At 36.9% G+C, this 27731-nt stretch overlaps 2 protein-coding genes across 2 annotated transcripts; one reads left to right on the forward strand and one right to left on the reverse strand.

The window, feature by feature from the left end:
• Nucleotides 1-982: 982 nt before the first annotated feature.
• On the reverse strand, nt 983-2581 carry LOC145798321 (uncharacterized). Its single transcript, XM_082885837.1, has 2 exons — nt 2084-2581; nt 983-1015 (listed from the first exon to the last, which is right to left on the reverse strand). Exons 1-2 carry the CDS (start codon nt 2579-2581, stop codon nt 983-985), a joined length of 531 nt encoding a protein of 176 aa, XP_082741963.1.
• An 8865-nt stretch (nt 2582-11446) lies between these two features.
• LOC114279187 (protein DETOXIFICATION 18) lies at nt 11447-18784 on the forward strand. The gene is made up of 7 exons (XM_028221400.2): nt 11447-12527; nt 16752-17296; nt 17465-17551; nt 17647-17703; nt 17807-18045; nt 18126-18244; nt 18400-18784. The coding sequence occupies exons 1-7, from the start codon at nt 12225-12227 to the stop codon at nt 18529-18531; spliced, it is 1482 nt and encodes a 493-aa protein (XP_028077201.2). The 5' UTR covers nt 11447-12224; the 3' UTR covers nt 18532-18784.
• The last annotated feature ends 8947 nt before the right edge of the window (nt 18785-27731 follow it).

Consider the following 27731-nt stretch of genomic DNA (forward strand, 5'->3'; position numbering starts at 1 on the left):
TTTTTTTTTTTTTTTTTTTTTTTTTTTTTTACATTGTAATTCTATGAGTGAATGAATAAATACGTGAAGAGTTAAGATGAATTTGTGTACGAATGTTATTTTGTGTCTGTTGGCAGCTGACTGCTTGTGCAGCAAAAGTGAATAAAAACCTTGTGCAGTAAAAATGAGTAAGAAATTTTGTGCAGTAAAAGTCCACAAATAAGGGTAAAGGGTAAGTTACAAGTAGTAGCTAGACAGTTAAGTGTAAATTTGAAAGTGAATGTGAAAAAGGTAAGTGTTATGAGGAGGTTTCAAAACGGACGAGTGAGTGTAAACATGAAGGTAAGAGTGAGTGAGTGTTGTGGGGAAGTTTAAAAATGTGACCAAGTGTGAAAAAATGTGGCCTTGTTTGGTTTTGGAGTGCTTGGTCGAGTGTTCAGTCTAGCTGGGGCTTTGAAGTGCTTGGTCTGGCCGAGGCTCTGACGTGCTCGGTCTGGCCGAGGCTTTGAGTGCTCGGTCTGGCCGAGGCTTTGAGTGCTCGGTCTGGCCGAGGCTTTGAAGTGCTCGGACTGGTCGAGGCTTTGAGTGCTCGGTCTGGCCGAGGCTTTGAAGTGCTCGGACGGGTCGAGGCTTTGAGTGCTCGGTCTGGCCGAGGCTTTGAGTGCTCGGTCTGTCCGAGGCTTTGAAGTGCTCGGACCGGCCGAGGCTTTGAGTGCTCGGTCTGGCCGAGGCTTTGAGTGCTCGGTCTGTCCGAGGCTTTGAAGTGCTCGGACCGGCCGAGGCTTTGAGTGCTCGGTCTGGCCGAGGCTTTGAGTGCTCGGTCTGTCCGAGGCTTTGAAGTGCTCGGACCGGCCGAGGCTTTGAGTGCTCGGTCTGGCCGAGGCTTTGAGTGCTCGGTCTGGCCGAGGCTTCGAGTGCTCGGACTGGCCGAGGCTTTGAACTGCTGAGGTTGGCCGAGGTTGTGAAGTTTTGAGTTGCTGTCGGTGGCAATGTTATGGGATCGTCATACAAACATTTGAATTATGACAGTGTAGATCTGCAATCGGAATTTGCTTTATATATAAAGAAAAGGGGAATACAACAATATTGGTAATATAAAAATATGAACTTATTGATAGTAACGCTTCAGATGTTCTGCATTCCAGGGATGGGGCAGGTCTCGGCCTTCCATGTCTTGGAGTCGGTAAGTGCCTGGTCGTGGTCGGGCTTTGACGATGTAGGGGCCCTCCCATTTGGCTGCCAGTTTGCCCTCGGCTGGATTCTTTGTGGCGAGAGTCACTTCTCGTAAGACAAGATCCCCGGCGGAGAATTCTCGAGGTCGGACTCGGCGGTTGTAGTGTGTTCTCATTTTCTGCTGGTAAGAAGCCAATCTGACAGCAGCGGATTCTCTGAGCTCTTCGATTAGATCGAGGTGTGTTCGATGGAGCTCTTCGGCTGAGGCCAGATCCGGGTGTAAAACCCTAGGAGTGGGGAGGCCGACCTCTACCGGGATAACCGCCTCAGCGCCATATGTTAAACGAAAAGGGGTTTCGCCGGTGGGGGTGCGAGCAGTGGTTCGGTAAGCCCAGAGTACATTGGGCAGTTCCTCGGCCCAAAGGCCTTTAGCAGCTTCGAGCTTGGTTTTGATGATTTTGAGAAGGGAACGGTTGGTGACTTCAACTTGGCCGTTTGCCTGGGGGTGACCGGGGGAGGAGAAGCACGGTTGGATCTGGAGATCTGCACAAAATTTTCTGTACTTCGCGTTATCGAATTGTTTGCCATTGTCAGAGATGATGGCTTGAGGGATGCCAAATCGGCAAATGATCGATTGCCAGATAAACCTGGTTGTGTTCCGCTCGGTGATTGTGGCAAGGGGTTCAGCTTCGACCCACTTGGTGAAGTAATCGATGGCAACGATTGCGAATTTGGTCTGACCTCGACCGGTGGGAAGGGGACCGACCAGGTCAATCCCCCATTTGGCAAACGGGTAAGGACTGCAGAGTGTGATTAACTCTGTAGGAGGAGCATGAGGGATGTTGGCGAAGCGTTGGCATTTGTCGCATTTGAGCACGAAATCGGTCGTATCCTGACTGAGCGTTGGCCAAAAATACCCAGTACGGAGTACCTTCTGGGCAAGGGACCTGCCTCCTGAGTGATTGCCACAAATCCCCTCATGGATTTCCTGCATTACGTAAGTTGCTTGCGCTGGATTGAGGCAGCGTAGGTATGGCCGGGAGAAACCGCGTTTGTACAATATGTCGTCGATGATGACGTAATTGGACGCTCGGGATCGGACTTTGGAAGCCTGCTGCTGGTCCTCTGGGAGTGCTCCTGTGGTCAGGAATAGGAGGATGTCGGATGCCCATGGGATAGGTTCAATTTGAATGTGTTGTATAGCTTGTAGACTCGGTGAAACGGCCGGGTGGTGTAGGTATTCTATGCGGACGTCATGGCTGAGAGTAGGATGGTCAGCTGAAGCTAACTGAGCCATTTCGTCTGCTTTGGAGTTGTCTGCCCGAGGAATATGTCTGATGTGGAAGGTATTGAAGAGGCGAGCAAGAGGGAGTGCCAGGTCTCTGTAGGCTCGCATCGTATCGTCCTTGGCGTCAAAGTCCCCCGTCATTTGACCGACGACGAGTTGGGAGTCGCTGAAGACTCGGAGGTGGCTGACCCCTATGTCCTTGGCGAGGCGGAGTCCTGCTATTAATGCCTCATATTCGGCTTCATTGTTGCTTGCTTCAAACAGGAAACGGAGGGCACATTTGAAGTGACCGCCTTCAGGAGAGGTGAGGATGATGCCGGCACCGCTTCCTTCTCTTCGGGACGACCCATCAACATTGAGGGTCCAGGAATGAGGATCTTCTGGCTCTGTTAGAGTTGGTAAGGGCGGGGGTGTGGTGGTCGGGGTCGGTTTAGTGAATTCCATGATGAAATCAGCTATAGCTTGCCCTTTGATTGCTGTCCGAGGTCGGTAAGAGATGTCAAACTGGCTGAGTTCTACTGACCACTGCATCAATCTGCCTGAGAGTTCCGGTTGCTGCATGACCTTCTTCAGGGGCTGGTCGGTGAGGACCACTATGGAGTGGGCTTGGAAGTATGGGCGGAGTCGTCTAGAGGCAATGACCAAGGCCAGGGATAGTTTTTCCAGCAAGGGGTAGTTCTGTTCCGCGCCCCTGAGAGCTCGGCTAATGTAATAGACCGGTCGTTGGACTGAGCCATCTTCTCGGAGGAGAGCCGCACTGACTGCGGTTTCTGATACTGCTAGATAGAGAAAGAGAGGCTCACCCGTGATTGCTTGAGAGAGAAGGGGGGGGTTAGCCATGCATTGCTTTAACTGTTGGAAGGCCTCTTCGGACTCAGTTGTCCATTCAAAGGTCTGCCGAAGGACTTTGAAGAAGGGCAAGCACTTGTCTGTCGCGCGGGATATGAAGCGGTTAAGGGCTGCCACTCGGCCGGTGAGCCTCTGAACTTCTTTGACCGTCCGAGGTGACTGCATCTCGACCAAGGCTTTGATCTTCTCAGGGTTAGCTTCGATGCCGCGTTGGCTGACCATAAAGCCCAAAAATTTGCCAGATCCTACGCCGAACGCGCACTTCTCTGGGTTGAGCTTCATCTGGTACTTACGCAGGGTGGTGAAGGTTTCTCGTAAATCAGTGAGGTGGTCGGAGGAGTATTTGCTTTTGACTAGCATGTCGTCGACATAGACTTCCATATTCCGGCCTATTTGGTGATGGAAGATGGTGTTAACCAGCCGCTGATAAGTGGCCCCAGCATTCTTCAATCCGAACGGCATTACCCGGTAATGGTAAGTACCGCGGTCGGTAATAAATGATGTGTCCTCCTGGTCGGATGTGTGCATTAGGATTTGGTTGTACCCAGAGAAGGCATCCATGAAGCTGAGCATTTGATGACCGGCGGTGGCGTCGACCAACAGATCTATGCGAGGGAGGGGGTAACTGTCTTTAGGACATGCTCGGTTCAAGTCCGAGTAGTCGACACAAAGCCGCCATTTGCCATTGTGTTTTCGGACGAGGACCACATTGGACAACCACCTAGGATAGTCCACATTTCTGATGAATTGGGCCTCGAGGAGCTTGTTAACTTCGGCGGCTATAAGGGTGTTGCGCTCCGGATGGAAGATGCGCTGCTTCTGGCGGTGGGGTCGAAAATGGGGTTCGATGCTAAGGCGATGGGTTATGAAGGAGGGGTCGATGCCTGGCATGTCAGAATGAGTCCAGGCGAATACATCTCTGTGCTCGGTTAAGAGGGCAGTAAGGTCGGCCTTGGCTTGAGCGGGTAATTGGCTGCCGATCTTGGCGGTTCTGATTGGATTGGTGGGATCAATGTTGACTTCAACAAGTTCTTCTACAGGTTCACCTCTGACCAGCTCGTCCTCGTCTCGGACGTCAAGCCCTTCGATGATCATGGCCTCTTTTAGCTTGACTTCTTTGAGTGAGGCGACATAACACTCCCTGGCTGTGGTTTGTTCGCCTTTGACGGTTCCGACGCCGAGGTCGGTGGGAAATTTCATGGCCAGATGGTACGTGGAAGTGATGGCTTGGAAGGTATTTAGGGCGGTGCGGCCAAGGATGATGTTGTAAGCGGAGGGGCAGTTGACCACGAGGAAGGTGAGCAGCTTAGTGGTCTGCCGCGGGTGCTCACCGATGGTGATAGGCAGATCGATGGAGCCGATGGAGGTCACTCGGTCTCCGGTGAAGCCGACCAGAGGGGTTTGGAGAGGGGACAGGCTCTCTTCCCCAACCTTGAGTTGGCGGAAGCAATTGAGGAAGATGATGTCCGAAGAGCTGCCGTTGTCTATGAGGACTCGTCTGACTTTGTAGTTGGAGAGGATGGCGGAAATGACAAGGGGGTCATCGTGTGGGTAACGGACTCCGGCACAGTCGGTATCAGTGAAGGTGATGGGTTCGATCCATTGTTTTGACTGTTTGGGAGGTCGGTCCACCGTCATTACTGCTTTGTCTGAGCCTTGTCTGATTTTTCTGAGTTCTGCCTTCTGGGCGGAGCGGGATGGCCCCCCGCAAGCAAGGCCTCCTGAAATGACTCTAATTTCGCCGACTGGTGGGGGGGGGATTGCCCGGAGGTCGAGGCTGTGGTGGGGGGCGATCGCGGCCTTCGTTTGGTGGGTCTGGATTGCGGGGCGGTGTGCGTCGGCGATTGTTCCTGGGATGGTCAGTTCTTTGCCGCTGTGGGGGACGGGGGTCTGTGAATCGGCTGAGACGGCCCTGGCGGATGAAGGTCTCGATCTGGTCTTTGAGGTTAATGCACTCGTCGGTGGTATGGCCATGGTCTTGGTGGAAACGGCAGTATTTGGACTGATCTTTCCGGGTGGAAGGGTTTCGGGACGGTAGGGGCCATTTGAGGGGGTAATCCCGCTGGATCTGGTTTAGGACGTGATCCATAGGGGAGTTGAGAGGGGTGTACCGCTCGAACCGACCGGGCGGTCGGGTCGGAATCGATCGGTCAGTTCGGGGGGGGTGGTCATTATACTGGGCGGTTCTGGGCTCGGAGTCTTTCCTCTTCTCTCTGGGAGTCGGATTTTTAGGGGTCGGCTCTTGTCGAGCGGCGAGGGAATCTTCAGCGTTCATGTATTTCTGAGCTTTGGATAGTAGGGTTGCCATGGTGGTTGGGGGGTTTTTGGAGAGGGAGAAGAGGAAGTCAGACGACCGCAGGCCGGCCATAAAGGCGGTGAGGATGACCTTGTCGTCATTTTCTGCTACTTGAAGGGCTTCGGTATTGAAACGGGTGACAAAGCTGCGGAGCGACTCTCCCTCAGTCTGACGAATGTTAAGGAGCTGGGTGGCCGGGCGCCTCTGACGCTGGGCTCCAATAAAATGGCTCAGGAAGGAGTCACTGAGGTGTTGAAAGGCGGAGACGGACTCCGCCGGTAGCTGGCTAAACCACAGCCGAGCTGATCCCTTTAGTGTCACTGGAAAAGCTCGGCACATGATCTCATCAGGAAAGGCATGGAGGACCATGAGGGTGCGGTAGGTTTCCAGATGGTCGACTGGGTCCGTCGTGCCATCGAAGGAGTCAATGGTAGGCATCTTGAATTTGGCAGGCAATGGTTTGTCGCGGATGGAGGCAACAAAAGGTGAGTTGGCGGTGGCCGAGGGCTTGTGCTGGATGTTCTGCATGACCCCTTGTAGTTGGAGTTTCATAGCTCGGATTTCAGCGTCCCAGAGGGGGGTGGTGTCGCCATGGTCGGCCAATGGAGGCTGGACGCTGCTAGCTTCCCCCTCAGGGGTCAGTACTGCAACCGGCGGGCGTGGAGGTGGTATGTTTTCATGTTGGGGAGGAAGGTGCTGCGAACCTTCTGGGTTAGGTGGAGGGGGCTGTGGAGCGGGATGGTCTGGGGCTGTTCCTTGGTTGGGGGGAACGTTTGGAGGTGGAACGGGGTGGTTTCTTTGGAGTAACGCATTGATCAGGGCCTGGTTTTGCTCGGCCATGCGGTTAATGCTGTTGGTGAGCTCGATAATGTATTGTGGTGGATTGATTGGGTGGGAGGGGTCTGTTTGGTGGCCGGAGGCATTATGGTGAGAAGCCATGGACCTAGTCGTGACCATGCACCTAGATGGGCAAAAAGGAGAGGTGATAGTGAGAAGGGAGGGCTCCGGCGGTAGTGAACACAACTACCGCGCGAATAAACCAGTATCTTCCCACAGACGGCGCCAACTGATGAATGTGTTGATTCCCGGGTGGATGGGTCGGACCGGCCCAGGTTCTCTAGACTCCGGCTCAGGAAGGCTGGCTCCGTCAGATGACCTGCAAGCAAGTTCAGGAGGGGAACGGGGTAGTCCCCCAGTGAACCCTCCGGTGCAAGAATTAGAAGAGCAGAGTATGAAAAGACTGTATATCGAGAGATCAAGAGAGAGAGACCAACTTAACCTTCTTTTTTTCCTCTTATCCTTGCTTATATCCTTTTGTCATCATTTTTCCTGTCTCTTGTGACGTGCCTTTTTCCGCCGAAAGCCTGTGCCATAGCTCATCTTGTTTAGGGTGATGGAGGCTCTGTTCCGGCGGGGAGTGCTGTTGTAATAAATGCTGTGATGGGTTGCATTAATGGTGATGTGTTGTGATAATAACTCTGCAGATCTTTGTCTGCTGATGTGGCCCGTGTCCCACCTGCCGTGTGCCTAAATGCCGTTGGCCCTTCATGTCTAGGTGGCCTCCAGCTGTTCTGGGCCTTGTCACCCAAGCAACCGGGTTGTGCCATTGGCCCCAAGCACTGGGTTCGGGGTGGTTTACCGTGGGCCGAGTGCCTTGTGGGCCTATCTTGTGGGCCTATCCATGTCAATTACTAAAGACAAAAATTATAAGAAAAATGAACTTTTTAGCTAGAGGCCAAAGGATGTTAATACATCTAGGATAAATTATACTGAATTTTTTTAAAATTAAAAAAAAAATTCTATAATTTTAACACAATATATTTTTATTTTTTATTCTCTTATCTTAAAATATTTAATATCGTCAAGCTATGTTTCCAATTTTTTATTCCTTAAAATTGTTTCAAATAAAAATAAAAGGATAAATTACAAATACACTCTTGAAATTTGCTTAAAATACAGATTAGCCCCCGTGGTTTGAAAAATTACAAATGCCGCTTCATTATAATTTTTTTTAACCAAATTAACTAAAAAAATAAAATTCATAATTGCTCTCCTATACAATAATAAAATTACCTAAATTATTAATTGAAATATATTTTTACCATAAATAAAAACCGTTAATTGACTTAATGATTTATTAATAAAATGAATAATTTATTGTGAAATTAAAAGTCACAGCAGATGGAATGCCATTTTAATTTGTCATAAAATTAGAAATCTCAAAAAGTGAAATGTAATTTTAAAATTACAAAAAATGATTTATATTTTAATAAAATCTTAAGAAGTGTATTTATAATTTACCAAAATATAAAAAAAGTTTAAAAGAAGAAAATATTATTCAACCATCTCCGAAAAGGTGCATATAAAGCATCTTAAGCGGACAAAGTCAATATTGCCTGCTCAACAATCAGGTGTTTTTTTTAACCTTTGAAAAAAATATCAATAAAAAGCGCAATGGTATCTCCTTGACTTTGAAATTCTAATTGAATTCTAATAATGTGATAAGAAAAAAAAAAAACTAAAATATCACAAAATCCATCTATTGGCAAATCTCATCTCATATATATATATATATATATATATAGTTTTCAAGAAGCCAAATTGGTTTTGGCATAGGAAAATGTTATTTTATTAAAAAATTGCTTCTGATTAATAATATAGTAAAAAAAATTAACAAATAAAATAGTGCAAATTTTATAGAGATTTGAAAGCAAATATAATAAATTTTATAGGTTCCGTTTGGCAAAGGCTTTTGTGGTTATTTTAGTTATAAAAGACAAAATATGTTATTTTAACTACAACAAATAAAATATCACATTCAACTCATAATCATTATACGCTTCTCTCATAAAAAAAGTTAAAAAAGTCAAAAAGTCCTTTTTAAACTAAGCTTTTTAACCCAGGCTAAAATAGCCAAAAAAGCCAAAAAACTAACCCACTTCATAATTTTAACTTAATTCTATTAAGTTTCTTTAAAATTTTAATTCACATAATACATAATTAATTTTTTTTAATATTTTGTTATTCATAGAAAAATAATGTTATCATCACTTATATATATATATATATATTTTCTTATTTACACTTGTCACTTATTTACATTAGTTTTGATCCTTTTAACATTAAAAAAAAAAGTTAATGTAATTATATAAAAAAATATTAGATTACTTACATTTTTAGTTAGTGTAATTTATCTAATAAAATAATACAATCCACATTTCTTTAATAATTAAAAGATTGAAAAAATTGTATAATAATATCTCAAATTCTGTGAAATTATGACTCATTTACACTTTAGCATTTTAAATTTCAAAATGCAATAATTAAGCCTTTCAACCTATTATTTTGTTGGAAGTGGGTCGCGCAGCAGCGTCTGCTGTGTGATAATTTGGGCTCATTTTGAGCCTCATTTTAATAATTTAAACTGTTTATATTTTAGAATACGTCAAGTAGAACATACTTACAAAAAATCAAGTTAATCAGATATTGTTTACCCATTCATCTACTTACATTTGTATCTATAAAAATAAATATAAACGTATTTTAACTTGATTAAAATGAATACAAATGTGAGTGGATGAATGAGTAAACGCTATCTGATTAACTTGATTTTTTGCAGACATATTTTACTTGACGTATTTTAAAGTGTAAACGATTTAAATTATCAAAATGAGCTTCAAAATGAGCCTAAATCGCGGCACAGTAGACGCTACTGCGCGGGCTGCGCAGCAGCGTTCCCACTTCCTATTTTGTTACCCTTGAAACCTTTTGTGAGGTTTATCTCCCAAAATTTAAATAGAATTAGGCCGTGTGTCAAACACATAACGCACTTATTAATTTTTTGGAACAATAATACATGTTATTAATTTTTTTTAACCCTTATCTAGTGATCTCATTTCACTTTGTCTCATTTATTTTAGTGGCAAATTACGAACATGATCACCAAATAAGAATATTATTATCTTAAAAATTCAATAAATGTGTCATGTGTTTTATAAATAATTTAATTTTCTGTAAATTCTTAATAGAATCCTATCATAAAGGAATTAATTGTAACAAGATAAATATTTTAAGTGGTTAATTGTTGAGTTTTTAAAAAAAGACAAAATATAGATGGATCATAATGAAATTTAAGGGGTTATTTGGGATGTTCTAAATAAGTGTACTTTTTGTCTTTTTGGACTAAAAAGTAGAGAAAAAAATATGAATGTTTGGATTAACTTTGACTTTTTTTGAAAAAATGTGTATTAAAATATTGTATAAAATTATAAAATTATGAAATTACCCTCGCTGACCTTGCGTAGTGCACTTTCTGTCACTTCTCAAATTTTATTTTATTTTTTTTATATGGCATGTGTGGTTACAAGTGTGCCACGTTGAAAATTTTGTTGGAATGTGTGATTGTGCAGCGCTATTTTTTTCTCGTTTTGTTTTGTTTTAATTGACAGATTTCCCGCCAAAAAGAGGTAAATAATATGCATTTTTTTGTTTTTTTAATTATTTTTTGGCTTTTTAAATTTTTTTGAGGATGCCAAACTTGGCTCATAAAAATAAAAATTGTGACGTAGTAATCTACTCATTTTGTTCTAAAATATTAGTTCCTTATTTTATTTTTTATTATCCCAAAATATTAGTCCATTTTTAAAAATCAATAAATAAAATAATATGAATTGACTATTTTGCCATTCTTTTAAATTCATTAATAATAGATTATGATAATTGATATTCTCAAAAAAAAAAAAAATACCATTAAAGGATAATTTTAAAAATTAATATTTTTAAATATAATTATTATACTATAAAAAAAATTAAATTCTTCGAAATGAACTACTATTTTAATGGCGAGTAATGCTAGAGACTCCAAATATTCCACCAAAAATTTTACCAAATGTCTCACATGGGTGTGTGACCCACACAATGTGGGTCCCATGTGGGTCCCACACCCATGTGAGACATTTGGTAAAACTTTTGGTAGAATTTTTGGGACCTCTAGTATTTTTGTTTTAATGGCTAGTTTAGCAACTCCATAAAAAGTCAAAAAATTACTAAAAAAAATTAAAAAGTTATTACTATTCACCAAAAAAAATAAAAAATTTAATATACATAATATTAATTACCAATCAACTTCATGACGGCCTATGTACAGACATGAAAGCAGAGGAGTGAAAGGAAAACAATAAAATATTACATGTGTATTTTCATTAAATTGGATGGTAAAGTTGGACCCGTGGGAACCACCACGGGTTCCGTTTTTCTAATTGGAACCATTAATGTGTAGAACTTGTTGAGTACTATATATCTGTAAAAAATCACGTCTGTCAGATATCACTGACTACATGATCAAATCAGTTTTGTATAAAAAATGTATGGTGTTATAGTTAACATGTGACAAAAAAAACTAACACGATCAAATAGCTATCGATATCCAATGAACATGATTTTTTACAAAAATATAGTACTCGACGAGTTCTACACATTGAACAGTTCCGATTAAAAAAAGGGACCCGTGGCGGGCCCCTACGAGCCGAACCACACCGTCCAATCAAAGGCCGAAAAGTAAGCAATCTTTTCCCATATCCATTTTAGCCGCCGACGCACTGCCCAACTGTATGGATTCATTAATTGTCTCTTCTATCCACTTATTTATACAATATTTTAATATATATTTTTTTTATAAAAAGTCAAAAAATTAACCTAAATATTTATATATATTTTTTAATTTTTAATTTAAAAAGATAAAAAATATACTTATTTAAGACACCCTAAACAATCCCTATGTCGAATGAAGTACTAACTTTATCATTTTCGTCCTTTCCTTTTTATCGGATCATTAACATTAAAAAATACTTGCGCTATAAAAATGGGATTTCGTTGTGACCTTGCCATCCTTGGGCTAAGTTTAGCATATTTCAAATAATTTATCATTTTATTTTTTTTATTATATTATTTCTCTATTTTTTTATACATATTTTTATAAAAAGATAAAAAATATACTTATTTAGGTTATTCCAAACAACCCCTTAGTATAAGTGGTTTGGGCCGGCCTTTCTTCGGTCCATGATCAGATTATAAAATATTATTAGATTCGTAAGGATTTATTATAGATTTAATTTTAATAATTTGAGTCGTTTAATGTGTAAAACTCGTCGAATATTATATATTTATAAATAATTATATTTATCGGATATTAATAACTACGTGATAAAATTAATTTTATATAATAAAAATAAATAGATGACGAAAAAATAAACTATTGATAAAAATTTGATCCGATAAGATAGCTATCAATATCTGATCAATGTAATTTTTTACAAACATATAATACTCGATAAATTTTCCACATTAAATATTTCGGATTATGAAAATGAGAACCGTAATGAACATGCAGGGATCTAACAGCACTCCCTAATCCGGGGAGGGTAGCCCAGCCCAAGTGGTTTTTATTCCATTGTGTTACTAATTTAATAAGCATCTTAACAAGGAAAAAGACAAGACGCAAATCAAAAACAAGAAGACAAAGAACAAGACACCAAAATAGAAGATAGATACATAGATATACATAGCAAAATATATAAAGCCTTGCACCAAAAAATATATATATATACATATATATAGAGCCTAGCCTAGAGAGAGAGAGAGATGTCTGTGAACACAAATGGTTCAGAATCTTCTGATGTTATTCCTCTGCTAGACTACTGCGGTGGTGGTGGTGAACATGAACATGGTGGAAGAGACGGTGGTGATAGGTGGTGGAACAAGGTGTTGGATATGGAAGAAGCCAAAAAACAGGTGTTGTTTTCGATGCCGATGATAATTACCAACGTTTCTTACTACTTAATACCTGTGGTGGCTGTCATGTTCGCCGGCCACCTCGGAGATCTCGAGCTCGCCTCCTCTAACCTCGCCAATTCTTGGGCCACCGTCACTGGCTTTGCTTTCATGGTATTCTCTCTCCCTCCCTCTCTCTCTCTCTCTCTCAACAATTGATAATGTTATAGGATAATAATTTGCAAATTGAAATTGTATAAAGAATAATCCACTAGCATGATTTACCAGACATTTTGTACCAAAAAAAAATTGGTTTGTATATTAAGGACTATTTTGGAAAAATAGTCATAACTAATTTTTTATTATAACCAATTTTTTTGGTTAAAAGTTGATTAAAAATTAATTATAACTATTTTTTTTTAGAGAAGAAGGTGAATTTTAATCTAGAAAGTGCACTTTCCAAAAAAAAACCTTCCAATACTTTTATTTTTTTATAATCCGGTGTGTGCATCACCCCCATTAGGCCTTGAAATTTGTGACCAGTCAAACTTCTAGGGGTGGTTTATAAAAAATGTGTAGGAAAATAAAGAACGTGAGTAAAAAAATAGAACAGAAATATTAACACATATTGATTGATATGATCTAAATAAATGTATATATATAAAAAAATATATATTTTTTTAGTATATGCCAAGCACCTACCTAGTATCCTAAGATTTGGGATGTTTGCATTTTATAAAATTTGATTTGTAACCTTTTGAATGATAGAAAAATATTAGAAAATTTTAATTGAATATTTTTAATCTATCTCTAATGATATGAAATTGATTATATGAAGGGGTATTTATACTCCTCATTTTGGGAAATTATTTAATATTTTTGGAGTATCACATGTCTGTACTCTCTAATCAATCATCATTCAATATGCCTCTCATATTTTCTAATCACCCAACACAATATCTCACTTACTCACCTTCTTTACTGATTATAATACTATAAAATACCACATATCTATATTGTAAAATTACTAAATAAATACCTCCTCATTCTAACTCATTAGAGATTAAAATGAAAGTAATATATTGGGATGCAACACCACTCTAAATGATAAATTTTTTGGTTGCTTCTCTTCTCTTTTAGCCAAAACCCTTAAAAAATTACTATTACAATTTTTTTTGAATAAATTTTTTTAGGAAAATGATTTGTCCCCCGAAATTCTTCCCCCCGAATCCCCCTAATGGCCAAAACAACGTCGTTTTGGCCATTTTCTTTCCTTTTTTTTTTTTTTTTTCCTTTTTCCATTTTCGACCTGCAACGCAGAAGAGGGAGAGGGAGAGAAAGAGAAAGAGAGAAGAAGAGGGGAAGAGAGAAAAAGAGAAGAAGAGGGGAAGAGATCGTTACCCAGCCCGTCGCCGCCGATCGCCCAGCCTGTCGCCGCCGTCGCCTAGGTCCAATCGTCGCAGCAGCAGCTCCGCCGTCACCTCCAGCCCGCCTCCGCCCCCGCCTCCTCCCACTGTTATGGCCCCCTCTAGTCCACTCCTCCTCCTCCTTCCTTCTCTTCTCCTTCTTTGCTTCTGAAAAAAAAATAGAAATTAGGGAGATTCGGGAGAGCTCATTTTCGAGCTCCCTAGCACGGTCCATTTGTTTATTCGTAAATCCTTAATCTTATTCTAGCGAGTTGTTCAAAATTTTTTCTGAAAAAAAAAGAGAAGAAGAAAAAAGCTTGAAGAGACGTTTTTGTCGTCATTGCAGTTATAATTTGGACGAAGAATAATTAGCCTTGATCGATTTCCAAGTTTTCATTATTTATCATATTTTGTTTATAATGCAATAATATTTTGAGAAGTTAATAAAAATTGACTTTTTAGTTTTGTTTTTTAATTTTTTGGTGACTTTTTTGGCTAAGTGTTCGTATGACAATGATTTTCTTAGTTGATATTTTGATTTTTCAGCCTAAGATTTTTTTGTCATTTGGTATTTTTGTTTAGCTTTTTTAACTTTGAAAGTATCTAAAAAAAATTTGAGGGTGCGAACTCTTATAATTTTAAATTATTTTAAAATTTTTAATATAATATATAATATTTTTCAAATTTCTTGAGGTGGAGCCACCCCTAACCCCTTAGATCGATCATTGCATTCACTTTAATGTCCCACTTGGTTACAAGTTTGCGTTACTAAGCTCGACTGTGGTCCCAATTAATTATCTATTCTAATATATAAAGTAAAGGTTTATAATGATATTAACATATTTGTATCTTATATTTTGAATTTTTCTAAAATACCTCTATAGTTAATATTTATATATAAAAAAGAAGATAAGAATTAAAATTAATATCCTGATAATAAACTCTTAACACTTAAACAACAAATATTATAAGCATATTTTTTTTATTATTTTTTTTATACCGTTGCGTTTTTTTAATTGCACACGCATGTGCAACCACTAGTTACCATCGAAAAAAAGGCAGAGAGCAAGTGGGAAAAAAATTCTGGACCTCATTATGCTAATGTCAACCACACTATTTTGGTGTAGAGTCTGCTATGGCAAGTAATTATTTGGTTGGTCACGACGGTCACAAGTTTCAAGCCATTCATAATGAATTTGTGTAGTAAAAAATATAATGAAATGAACCTAACATTTTGACCGTCCCAAAAAAAAGAGATTAGATATTGTTTTTTTTTTCTTTTTTTATAAATGTTACTTCATCAAAATTTTTAAAATTTTGATATTAGAATGATAAGACAGTATTATTTATGTAATTAAACACATTTTAATTGATTTTTTAAATTTATAAAAATATTTTAAAAAATAAATAATATATATTTTTTGGTGTAAAAGGAAGTCCAAGATTATCTATAAAGCAAGAGTATTTTGAAAAATAGAGAGTATTTGTACTTTTTTTTTTTTGAACAAGAGTATTTGTACCTTAAGAGCATGTTTGATTGAGTGGATTAGAGCATGAGATTGAGATTATTAATCCGTGGGCTTAATTATCTTATGTTTGTTTTAACATTTTGGTTTAGGATTATTAATCCAATGGATAATTAATCCAACAAATTTGTAAGATTATTAGTAATGGAATAGGGGTGAGATTATTAATCCAATAGATATTAATCCAATTGGATAGTGAATACCATATTAATTTAATAGGATTATTAATACTTTATTATTAATCTTGTGAATCAAACATGACCTAAACGATACTTTTATATATGCATACATATCACAAGGATACAAAAACACAAACTTTATTTTTTGCTTTAATTTTTGTCGTATTTGGAGATATTTAAATGTATATCCAAGATATACCTCAATTTACTAAATTTATTAGATTTTTTTTTTAATTTTAAAATTAAATTTTGATTTGTAAATTCTTTAATATAATACTTTGATTTATATTTTAATTTTAACATTAAAATGTGAGTTATAAGTTGGATCCTTAATTAATTAAATCATTTAATTATTTTTCATTAATTTAAATTAAAAATAAATTCATTTTTATCGTGTCACACTTAGGCCTCTTTTGACAATATTTAAAAGTCAATTTATTAGTTCAAAAAGGCTAGAGATCCTAAAAGTTCTTTCAAAATTTTTACCAAATATCTCACTTGGGTGGGGGGCCTACATGAGACTCACATGGTGTCATGTGGATCTCACATTCATGTGAGACATTTGGTAAAAATTTTGGTAGAACTTTTAGAATCTCTAACATTACTCTTATTAGTTTATAAGGAAAATTATTTAATATTTTCGGAGTATCACGTGGTTATACTTCAAGTCAATCATCAATTACGTAGTCTCATGTTGTTCCCCATCCCCAACATGAATTGTGGGCTCTTACGCCTCTTCACCAATCAAAATTTTATAGAGCACCACGTGTCCATATTCCGAGAGTATTGAATAATCACCCATTTATGAGTAATGCTACAGAGTCCAAAAATTCTACCAAATGTCTTACATGGTGAATTTCACGCCACCCCATGTAAGACATTTGGTAAAAATTTTAAAATTTCTAGTATTTTTGTTAATTTATTTAGAACACATCATTTCTTTACTTTTTATATGTCTTTTCGTAAATAAAAAAAAAGGCAATTTATAGGTGCTACCAAAAACAACCTTAACCTTAACTTTCTTTTTCTTTTTTTTTTTTTGACATTCTGCATAGCTAATTACTGCGTCTTCTATCCTTAAAATTGCTTGCAACAATACTGTATGCAAAATCAAGTCTGGGCTTGTGGGCCAATCCTAGCTCAGTTTCAATGTTATGATTCTCTAATTTTTTCGACTTCATGGGTAAAACAGCAAAACAAATTTTTTTTGATCTAAGATATTGAAGTTATTCCGACCCGTTTTTTTTTTAGTGGATGATATATATATTCAGCCTCTCTTTATTTCAGACAGGCCTAAGTGGTGCACTTGAAACACTATGTGGGCAAGGCTATGGCGCAAAACTGTACAGAATGTTAGGCATATACCTCCAAGCTTCTTGCATCATATCACTCTTCTTCTCCATCATTGTCTCAATCTTATGGCTATATTCAAAACCCATTCTGATCTTACTCCACCAAGAACCTCAAATATCAGAGTCTTCTGCTCTCTACATCAAGTTTCTAATCCCGGGCCTATTCGCCTACGGCTTTCTTCAGAACATCTTGAGGTTTTTGCAGACACAGAGTGTCGTTGCGCCTCTGGTTGTCTGCTCTGTGCTCCCACTGATCATCCACATTGGTATCACTTATCTGTTGGTTCATAAGACTGGTCTTGGCTTCAAGGGAGCTGCAATGGCAGTTTCTGTGTCGTTGTGGATTGCTGTTGTGATGTTGGCAGGGTACGTGCTTTGGGCGAAGAAATTTAAGGATACGTGGAACGGGTTTTTGTTGGAGTCGTTTCATCATGTTTTGTCTAACTTGAAATTGGCTCTGCCTTCTGCGGCAATGGTGTGGTAAGTGACATTTGATGTTCTTCCCTTCTCAATGCCTGTTATCGGAAAAAATAAAAACGGAAAACCAAACAACAATCAAAATGCCCCATCCTTGAAAACCCCCAAAAAATTTGTTTAAAACATTTTCCTTTTTCTTTTTTTTCTTTTTTTTGTTGCTGTTGTTTTCAGCTTGGAATATTGGGCTTTTGAGCTGCTGGTACTATTAGCTGGATTGATGCCAAATTCAGAAATAACCACTTCATTGATTGCAATGTGGTAAAGTTTCTCTTCTTTCCTGCCTTTTTCTGGTTTTGACATTCCTAAAATTGTTTATGATCATGCTTAACCCTCTTTGTCTTCTTACATTTCAGTGTAAATACAGAAGCTATAGCCTACATGATTACTTACGGACTCAGCGCTGCTGCAAGGTTAGTTGCACCCTTCTCCGATCCTACACTGGCAGGATCCTCATGAACTAGGCTGCCCTTTTTTACAATATTCTAAGTTAGCAACCAAAACTTTCTGTGACAGCACAAGGGTGTCAAATGAGTTGGGAGCAGGCAATCCAGACCGAGCCAAGCTTGCCATGGGGGTCACCCTCAAGCTCTCTATATTTCTTGCTCTTACTGTAGTTCTGGTTCTAACCTTTGGGCATAATATCTGGGCTGGCTTCTTCAGTGATAGCTCAACAATTATACAGAAATTTGCTTCGTTGACCCCTTTTCTTGTAGTTTCTATCATATTTGATTCATTCCAAGGGGTCCTATCAGGTTAGATCCCTAGTTTCATCAATGAAGATCTGTGTGTGTTTTTAGCTAATCAAAGTGATATACAAATGTGTATTGTGCAGGGGTGGCCAGGGGATGTGGTTGGCAGCACTTGGCAGTGTATATTAACTTGGGAACATTCTACTGCATTGGCATGCCCATTGCCATTCTTCTTGCGTTTAAATTCAAACTATATGCTCAGGTGATAATTTCACAATCCACACACATTGTAATTGTTACAGAACATTAGAAAATGCAAAAAGACAATTTTCAAGAAATATTTTCTGATGAAACAAACATCTTGTTGTTTGCTGTACAAGCTCTCTTGTTATTTTTTGATGTTTGATTTTATTGCAGGGGTTGTGGTTGGGCTTAATCTGTGGTCTATCATGCCAAGCTGGCACTCTATTGTTGCTTACAAAGTTCTCTAAATGGGCTAAGATGGAGCTTTCTGAAAACAGCCATGAGGAGAGCCCTGTTCTTGTTTAATAACCATAACCATAACCATACATTCCTCGCATATTCTTCTTGAGGATCAAAATAGAGAAATAATCAAATCTTGATCAGCAATCTTCAAACTTAACTCAATTATTTTTGTCATGTAATCAAACATATATATATGGTTGTAACTGTAACTTATTATTCACTATCCTCCATACAATTTTGGGTATTTATAAGAATAAAACAAAATAAATTAGTGGAATTGTGTAATTCCCCTAATGAATAGCAGTTCCAAGTGACATATTAAGAAGGGTTATGTTGTTCGTCTTCTTTTTGTTGGAAATGGTTTGTGTGAAAAACAGGATTTTTCCTAAACTTTGGCCTATATTTGAAGTGAGACTCACGCGTCAAAGTTGGCGGGTCTATGTACAATGCATTCTTTGTTGTGTGACGATTCACATCATATATTTGATTGCTCAAAACTATTATCAGGTGAATAGGAAATCGATGCCAAAGAGAGCTCCATAAAAATAGTGTTTTGGTTAGTTTTCTGTAAGGGATGAAGAAAAACTTATCCCACATTGTTTGGGTAGGAAAACATGTTATGGGTTTGTAAGCCTTGAGTTTGTATCTTCGGAAGGGTCCCAAGGGTCACTTAAGTTTTGTGGAGAGGAGGTTATAGGTAAAGTGGATTTTGATCCAATAGACTCAAAAACAACAACACTTGTGCCATTACCTGCCTAGGTGTGAGGTTGGGTTGGGCTTGGTGTTATTCAGTCCAATGTTTATCTTTTTGGGCCAAAAACTTTTGAATTTTATTTTTTTATTAAATTTCTACCATTTGAAATTTAAATTTCTATTCAAAATTATTTTCGAATTGACCCCAACGTTTCTGAACGTTGTTGATAGTTTGGTCCAAACGCACCTTTTTAGCTTCCCTCCAACCCGAATAGGTTCCATGTTTATTCGTTTTTGTCTTGAACAACCACCATCTCTTCTATAAATAGGCAGTCCTCCATTTGTTCAATTCATTCAATTTTTCTGTTTCTTCTTCCTGCATTCATTTCTTTCAGAAAGTATATACACAAAGTGTGCTCACAGGGCAATTAGTTTGTAGTGTTGCTACTAGTTATCGTTGATCATTTTATCTTGGGAGATAGATGTAACCCCCCAAAATAAATAGACATTCTACTCCATTATAATATTGCCAACAAGCGAAACACAATAACAATATAATTATGTAACATCGTTTTCAACACATGCCTTAGTACGTTCCTGTTAGATTTATTTATTTTGATGATTTATTTAATTATGTTTTAATTTATTTGAAAGAAAAAAATAGAATCAAAATTTATTTTGATGATTTATTTGAAAGAGAAAAATAGAATCAACATTTATTTTGATGATTTTATGTTTTAATAAAATCAAAATTTATTTTGTCCCATTATTTCTCACCTAAACCTTTGTCCTAAATGTTGTTAGAATGTATTTAATATTAGATTAAATCAGGAGTTCAAACAGTCCAAAATAGAGGTTCAAACAGTTCAGCACAATAGAAGTTCAAAAGGTTCAACAGGTTCAAGTGGAAGATATTCAAATTTGTAATGATAGAGTGGAAGATATTCAGGTAATGATAGAAGTACAACGGCTATAAACGGCTATAAATTCAAATGACTACAATGGCTATAAACGACTATAAATTCAAATGAATACAACGGCTATAAACGGTTATAAATGACTATAATTTTCGTTATATATACCAAAGCCTCTAATGTAAACAAGTTACAAAAAACCCAAAAATATTCTTTGATCTGTAATCACTCACATCTTTTCTCAGAAATTATACACTGAGCCTTATAACATTAAGCTCATCTTTCCTGTGTGAGATTTACAGAAAAATCAAAGCTTCATTTTATATATCTATCTTTGAGAGATATTTATTGTAAGATGTTTTTGAAAACAAAAATACCATTTCATCTTGTAAAAGTGTTGCAAACACCGTGTTCTTAAACTCTTGAGAGTGATTGTGAATCACTTAAGATTTGTAAAGGTTTGGGCTTATGAAGTCTGTGTAAAATCCGTGGAGGATTGCTTCATTTGTAAAGAGGTTGGTAGCACCCCTGTGAAGCTAGAAGGTAGTGAAAAATCTCAAGTGAAGTTTGAGGAGTGGATGTAGGCTTGAAAAATCTCCTCTTTCCTAATCTCTTTATTTTCCTACTACTGCTATAGCTATCTAATATTCATGTGTTAATCATTTGATTTACCCTGTATGTTAGTTATACTTCATTGTTATTTTGTTTGATCATTTACTGCTAAGTTCATCATTGTGCTTGTTAATAATTTGTTGTACTAGTAGTTAATTTTATTGGGGTATTATTAATTTTAATTTGTAGAAACCTAATTCACCCCCCTCTTAGGTTACTTTTTGGGTAACAGTTCCTTTAGTTCTACAACATAAATTTTATCAATGATGAATAAAACTAAATTATTACAAGTTAATGCCTCAAAAGGCTATAAATTTCCAAAGCCTTACCCGGTTACAGCAAATGAGTCACAACTTAACATAAGGAAGCTCGTGGCTTAAATTACAACAAATAGCCAAGGAAAACAATAAATACAAGCCTCAAGCTCTAACATCCTCCCAAGTCATCACCTTTTCGGAGGCACCTGAAAGTTGTTCCCCTCGTAGAATGAGCATAAAGCCTAGTAGAAATAAACTTAATGACATGCATGAAGATTAATAATGTCATAAGATGAATGCACGTGAAATATCATTGTAAAACATGCATTTTCTCTCTTTGAAACAATGTAATGTGAGATTTTTCAAAAATCTTCCCAAGTCAACGATATTCTTTCAAAACAATCAAGTGGTAAATATAATAAATAAATCTCTAGGGCTAGTATTCATAATAGTAACTATACAAGTCACTATGTCATTTTTACTGGTATTAACTGCAAGGCCTGGTACCTACCGCGCGAGTTTTAGGTCTTACACTAAGGACACACAGGCCAACTTAATTATGCCTTAATACCCCCTCATAGCTTTATCACTTTATTTACCCTTTTAATGATACAATACATGCATCTCAAAACAACAATATACTTTTCGAATCATTGAAATCCCTAGTTACAAATCCATGATATGCACAATGCAATGTATGATTTGTAAACATTTTCATTTCCTAATCCACATGCAGTTTCTATAACAATCAGTACAACCCTTCACTAGTTGCTAAAAACAATTATCTTTAATTAAAAGACAACAACAATAATAATATTCCAAAATTATAACCAAATCGGAATCTCAGTGATTTATACAAAATCTCATGATTCCCAAAACAACATTCACGCTTCTCATGAGCCTTGTGAATCTCAACCAAAAATATACAATTTTTCTAAAACCGTCCATATCGTTTCCAATAAAATCACTATTTCAAAAGAGTAAATAATACTCGGTATTTTTTAATAATTTAAAAAATTTCTCAACCAAATCTTATTTCAATCAAAATCCTACAATCATTCCAATTCCATATTTTTTCATAAAAACGCCCAAAATCCTAGTTTTTGATTCACTTTTAAGAAATCCCTTTAAAACCAAATTTTCTTTAAAAACTCATAACACAACAACCATTAGGTTACCAATCCCAAATCATAACTGAAAACAAATCTTTTTCCCCAAATTTGTGCATTAATAAATATATATCCAAATCTTTTTTCTTTTCTTTTTTTTTTTTGTGAAAATTGATAGCTAACAAAATAACATTTAATGAAGCTAAACAACATGCACACCGTTAAGAAAATCCCTACCTCATTCCAGAAGAGGAGAAAGCCCAAAATCCCTAAAATCCAACATCGATGAAAACACAAACTTTTAAGATTAGAACGAAACCCTCGACGAACTCTATCTTTTATCCAACGGACAAAGGTGTAAAGATCAAAGAGTGAAGGTGTATTTGAGGTTTAAATGTGAGTTTTAGAGAGAGAGTAGATCTAGGTTTTTTTTAAAATGTTTAAAGAGAGAGAGAAATGAAAAAGTGACTTTTACGGACTGAAATACGTGCAGACCGCTTGAGCGACCAAAACACCGCTCAAGCGACTAGACATAATAAGAGAGACTGTTCGAGCGAACAAAGTACCGCTCAAGCGCACAACGACATACTCTCAAAAGTTTTGCAGACAAATGCTAACTGCTCGAGCGTAAGAAGGACTACTCGAGCGCAAGAAACACCGCTCGAGCGAAGAACACCACACTCCTAGTATTTTTGTAAACTTGTAAAAACACTGGAAGGTCTCAAAGACCGCTTGAGCACAAGAAAGTTCGCTAGAGCAAACGAGCCGAATTCCGGACAGCAACTCTTTTGAAAAACTAACTCCCAACTTGTTTTGAATGCAATAACGACACTCCAACAACCAAACTCAACAAGGAATAAGATGAATAAAGATATGAACAACCAATCAAGACAAGAAATCCCGGATCCAAAACAATAAACGGGTTGGGTCTAAACCGGAATCGTTATAATAGACATCCATATTGTGAAAGTACTATGGAGAGGACGAATTTGTCTTAAGAAAACAGTGTTGAACGCTGGACTTGATATGTTTTTCAGAAAAATAATTCTATAAGTACTTTTCATTTTCTAGTTTTTTCTTTTCTGTTTTCAGATTCTGTTTTGTTTTTGTAACAAAATAGAATTTGTCTTGCATATTTTCTGTTCATTTAATTTTGGTTCGACGTTTAGTACCCGAACAAAATTTTGTTTGTCAAAAAAAAAAATTTGCTTAATACTATGAAGATTGTCTAACACTTTTATCTTTTTATTGAGCGTTAAAAGTGATGTATGTTTTATTTTGAAATGAAATGTCTATTTTGGACAGTAAACAAGTTGAATCGAATCACAACAGGCAAAATATATAATTTTGACTTGAAAACTTAACACATTTCAAAATGTATTCAAACCTAATTTATTTACTTGAACCAATCTTAAACGAGTCATGATTGAGTTAATAATGAACCGAGCTCGAATAACTTGATTTTTTATAAAGCAAATAAATTTATGGAATCAAGTAGTACAATAGATTGTTTAAATTTCAATTTAAAAACTTAACAAGTTTCAAAATATATTTAATTTTAGGGCACTCGAGTGATAAATCCAAATTTGGATTTTCTTTGTCCAATGGTCCAAGCCCTAAAACTTTATGTCCATAAGGACAAGCTTGTATGAAATGACCATAATACCCATTCTCATTCACACAAATTCTCATGAGTCACAACATACAAAATACTTGTTGGAATTTATGGTTTTATAGGCTTATTTTGGGTCAACTTTGAGCCCAAATTTGAGTGGGGGCCAAATGTCTTTTGGGATGGGTCCAAAGAAGTGATGCGTTCCTTGCCCCATGGCAAGTCACACGGTGAAGACAGTTTGTCAAAACCATTTATGAGTGAATGAGAAGTTGATGTTGTTTTCGGGGTTCGTAGAATGAACAATTAAAGAATAAAATGTAGGTTTCCTTGTAAGGCTTGTCCCACATTGAAAACTTAAGAGAACTTATGTGTGTATATAAGTTCTAGGTGGCAATACTTGGGTTGGAATCCAAGGGGCACCCTAAGTTTGTAGAAGGGAGGAGTTATGGACAAAGTGACCCTTGGCTCAAACCACCACATGCGCGCGCGACCGCCGTCTGTCCGGGTGCGATTGTGGGTCGAGCCGTTTCTAACATTAATTTTTTGGACAAAATTTATTTGAATTTTTTCAAATTGTTGTTGGACTTAAATTTCTAAACGAAATTAATTAATTTTTTTGCGTCAAATTTTTTCTGTCCTAACGATCCAAACAGTGCCCTTGTTCAATCCAATTTCCAGCAAGGTCAAACAAGTTAAACCGGACAGATTAACTATCCAACAGGTTCAAACAGGTCTGACTTGTTCAAATTGAAATCAAACTTGTTCAGGTTTGAAATCAAACTTGTTCAGGTTTGAAATCCTACCTGTTCGGGTCTGTTCCAGCAGTCATCATTTACCTATAAATAAAGATCATTTCCAGTAGATTTTGACATCTAAGAATCATATTTTTTCCCCTATTTTGCTCTCTCTTTGCATTGTTCTTCATATTAGTTTTTTAGAGAAATATTTGAGAGTATAGAACACATGATCGAGTTCGTTGAAATAGATTGTTTTTAATGCTAATACAATCTGTGTAGATCATTGTATCTTGGGAAATAGACGTTTTTTTATCCGTAAGCACCGAAGTGCGGCGAATCTGTCTTAAGGACAGAGTGTCACACACTCGACTTGATCTATTTTGGTACTTATTCATTTTGGTAAAATAAATTCTGTAAGTAATTTTTTTATTTGTATGATTTGTTTCAAGTTATTTATTTTACACAATCTTAAGATAGAATCGAATTATTCCGTTTATACGAAATTTTTCGTGTGTTTCCTTTGCTTCTTTTCTTCTTTTTACAGAAATTATTTTCTGTGGTTTTACAAAATAATATTCTGGTTGAACAATACAAATAGTAGTAATATATTGTTTATTTTCTTTGACAACTAGTAGTAATATACTGGTAGTCATTAATAATTTAGAATATTTACTTGTGAAATTGGTCAGAAATTAATTTTAGTTTTCAGAAATAATTTCTGAGTTTTCATTAATTATAATTCTGTTTCAGTATTTTAATTTTTGAAATGTTACAAAAATTTAATTTTTTGTGTAGAATTAATTTTTTTAAATAAAATTTTATTTTATTTTTCAAATTAATTGGAAATAAAAGTTACAATTATTGTTTCTTTTATTTTTACAGAATTAAATTCTGTGTTTATGGTTTAATTTTCTGTATAGTATAAAATTCTAATTCTAATTTTTTTTTTATTTTTTAGAATTCATGGCTACTGAAACCGGTTAAACTAATACTTAAACCAGTACTGGTATGATGATTACCATTGCTCCAACCCCTCATTCTGTTGTGACTGTGCCAGTAAATCACAGTAAGAAGCCAGAGAAGTTCTTAGGAACTGATTTTAAAAGATGGTAGCAGAAAATGTTGTTCTATCTTACTACTCTCAACCTGACACGTTTTGTCCGTGAGGATGCTCTTACTCTAAAAGAGGATGAAACCGATCGGCAAGTGGTTGTTGCAGTCGATGCCTGGAAACATGTTGATTTTCTTTACCGAAACTACATCTTGAGCGGACTTGACAACACATTATACAACGTTTACAGTCCTATCAAGACGACAAAGGAACTTTGGGAGTTTTTGGAGAAAAAGTACAAAACAGAATATGGTGGCTCAAAAAAATTCGTGGTAGGCAAATTTCTAGATTTTGTGATGATTGATTTTAAGACTGTGATCAGCCAAGTTCAAGATCTCCAACTCATTCTGCATGACATTTATGCAGAAGGCATGTCTCTTAATGAATCTTTCCAAGTTGCTGCCTTAATTGAAAAATTACCACAAAGCTGGAAGGAATTCAAGAACTACCTCAAACACAAGCGTAAAGAAATGACTTTGCAGGCATTGATTGTGAGTTTAAGGATTAAGGAGGACAACCGTAATTTTGATAAATGGGTTGGTAAGTATCAAATGGAGTTCAAGGCAAATGTGGTGGAACATGCTCTAAAAGCATAGAAATGGATGTATTCTGGAGAAAGTTCCGTACAAGGCTCTAAAGGAGGGGAAACTAAGAAGTACAAGTTTAATGGCAAGTGTTACATATGTGACAAAGAGGGACATTGGGCCAAAGATTGCCGTAGCAAACGCAAAGGCAAAAGAAAATCAAGCAAGAAACCTGCTCAAGCCAATATGACCGAAGTGGACAGAATTTTCAATGGTGTAGATGACATAAATCTTCTGCAGTTGTTTGCAAGGAAAACCTTGTCGGAAATCCTAAATGATGGTGGGTGGACATTGGTGCTACTCGCCATATCTGTACCGACAAAAAGATGTTCACATCTTATTCTGTAGTAGACAACGGTGTACAACTTTTTATGGGCAACTCCTTGACTCCTAAAGTTGAAGGACAATGAAAGATTATTTTGAAGATGACATCTAGAAAGGAACTCGCTCTCAACACTGTGTTGCATATATCGAACATTCGCAAGAATCTTGTTTCCGAATCTTTGTTGAGTAACAATGGATTTAGGCTAGTTTTTGAAAGTGACAAGTTTGTACTTACCAAAAACGGGATGTAGGTAGGAAAATGTTACATGTTTGATGGCCTTTTCAAAATAAATGTAATGACTATTGTCTCCTTTGTTATGAATAATAATACATCTTTTTCTTACTTGCTTGAGTCTTCGAATTTATGGTATGGTAGACTTGGACATGTTAATTATGGATCTTTGCATAAATTAATTAATATGGAATGTTTACCTAAATTTGACGTTGATTTAAATCATAAATGTGCAATTTGTGTTGAGGCAAAATTAACCAAAACTCATTTTCATTCAATTGAAAGAAGTTTGAAAGTACTTGAATTAATTCATAGTGACATTTGTGATTTAAATCAATTCAAATTAGAGATGGAAAAAAAATATTTTATCACTTTTATAGATGACTATACTAGATATAGTTATATTTATTTAATTCGAACCAAGGATGAAGCTTTGGAAATGTTCATTTAATTTAAGAATGAAGTTGAAAATCAACTTGACAAGAAAATTAAAAAACTAAGAAGTGATAGAGGTGGTGAATATGAATCACCTTTTGGTGAATTTTGTAAAGAACATGGAATAATTTATCAAACCATTGCTCCTTACTTACCTCAGCAAAATAGAATTGTTGAAAGAAAAAATGGGACTTTAAAAGAAATGATAAATACCATGTTAATAAGTTCTGGATTATCTCAGAACTTGTGGGGGGAAGCAATACTTTCTGCTAATTATATTCTAAATGAAGTACTCGGAAAGAAAGTGAATCAAACACTTCATAAAATGTGGCATATGAGAATACTATCCTACAAATACTTAAAAGTGTGGGGGTGCCTGGCTAAAGTGGCTATTCTTAGTCCTAAAAAGACTAAGATAGGTTCTAAAACTATTGATTGCATTTTCATTGGTTATGCCAAGAATAGTAGTGCATATTAGTTTTTGATTCATAAGTCAGAATTTTCTGAAATACATGTAAATACTATTATTGAATCTCAAAATGTATTGTTCTTTGAACATATATTTCCAAATAAGACTGGACAAGAGACTAGTACTAACAAAAGATCTTATAATGCTATTGCTAGTCAAGATCAAGTACAA

This window comes from Camellia sinensis, chromosome 8 (genome assembly GCF_055761805.1).
Source record: "Camellia sinensis isolate YWXY chromosome 8, ASM5576180v1, whole genome shotgun sequence".
NCBI lineage: Eukaryota > Viridiplantae > Streptophyta > Magnoliopsida > Ericales > Theaceae > Camellia > Camellia sinensis.

What these genes read in the sequence shown, in the direction of transcription:
- LOC145798321 (XM_082885837.1), bottom strand. Translation starts at nt 2,581, where the DNA reads ATGACGGGGGACTTTGACGCCAAGGACGATACGATGCGAGCCTACAGA. An exon ending in GCAGGTCCCTTGCCCAGAAG is followed by an intron (nt 1,016 to 2,083) that starts GTACTCCGTACT and finishes TTCCGATTGCAG; the next exon opens with ATCTACACTGTCATAATTCA.
- LOC114279187 (XM_028221400.2), top strand. Translation starts at nt 12,225, where the DNA reads ATGTCTGTGAACACAAATGGTTCAGAATCTTCTGATGTTATTCCTCTG. An exon ending in TCACTGGCTTTGCTTTCATG is followed by an intron (nt 12,528 to 16,751) that starts GTATTCTCTCTC and finishes TCTTTATTTCAG; the next exon opens with ACAGGCCTAAGTGGTGCACT. An exon ending in ACTTCATTGATTGCAATGTG is followed by an intron (nt 17,552 to 17,646) that starts GTAAAGTTTCTC and finishes CTTACATTTCAG; the next exon opens with TGTAAATACAGAAGCTATAG.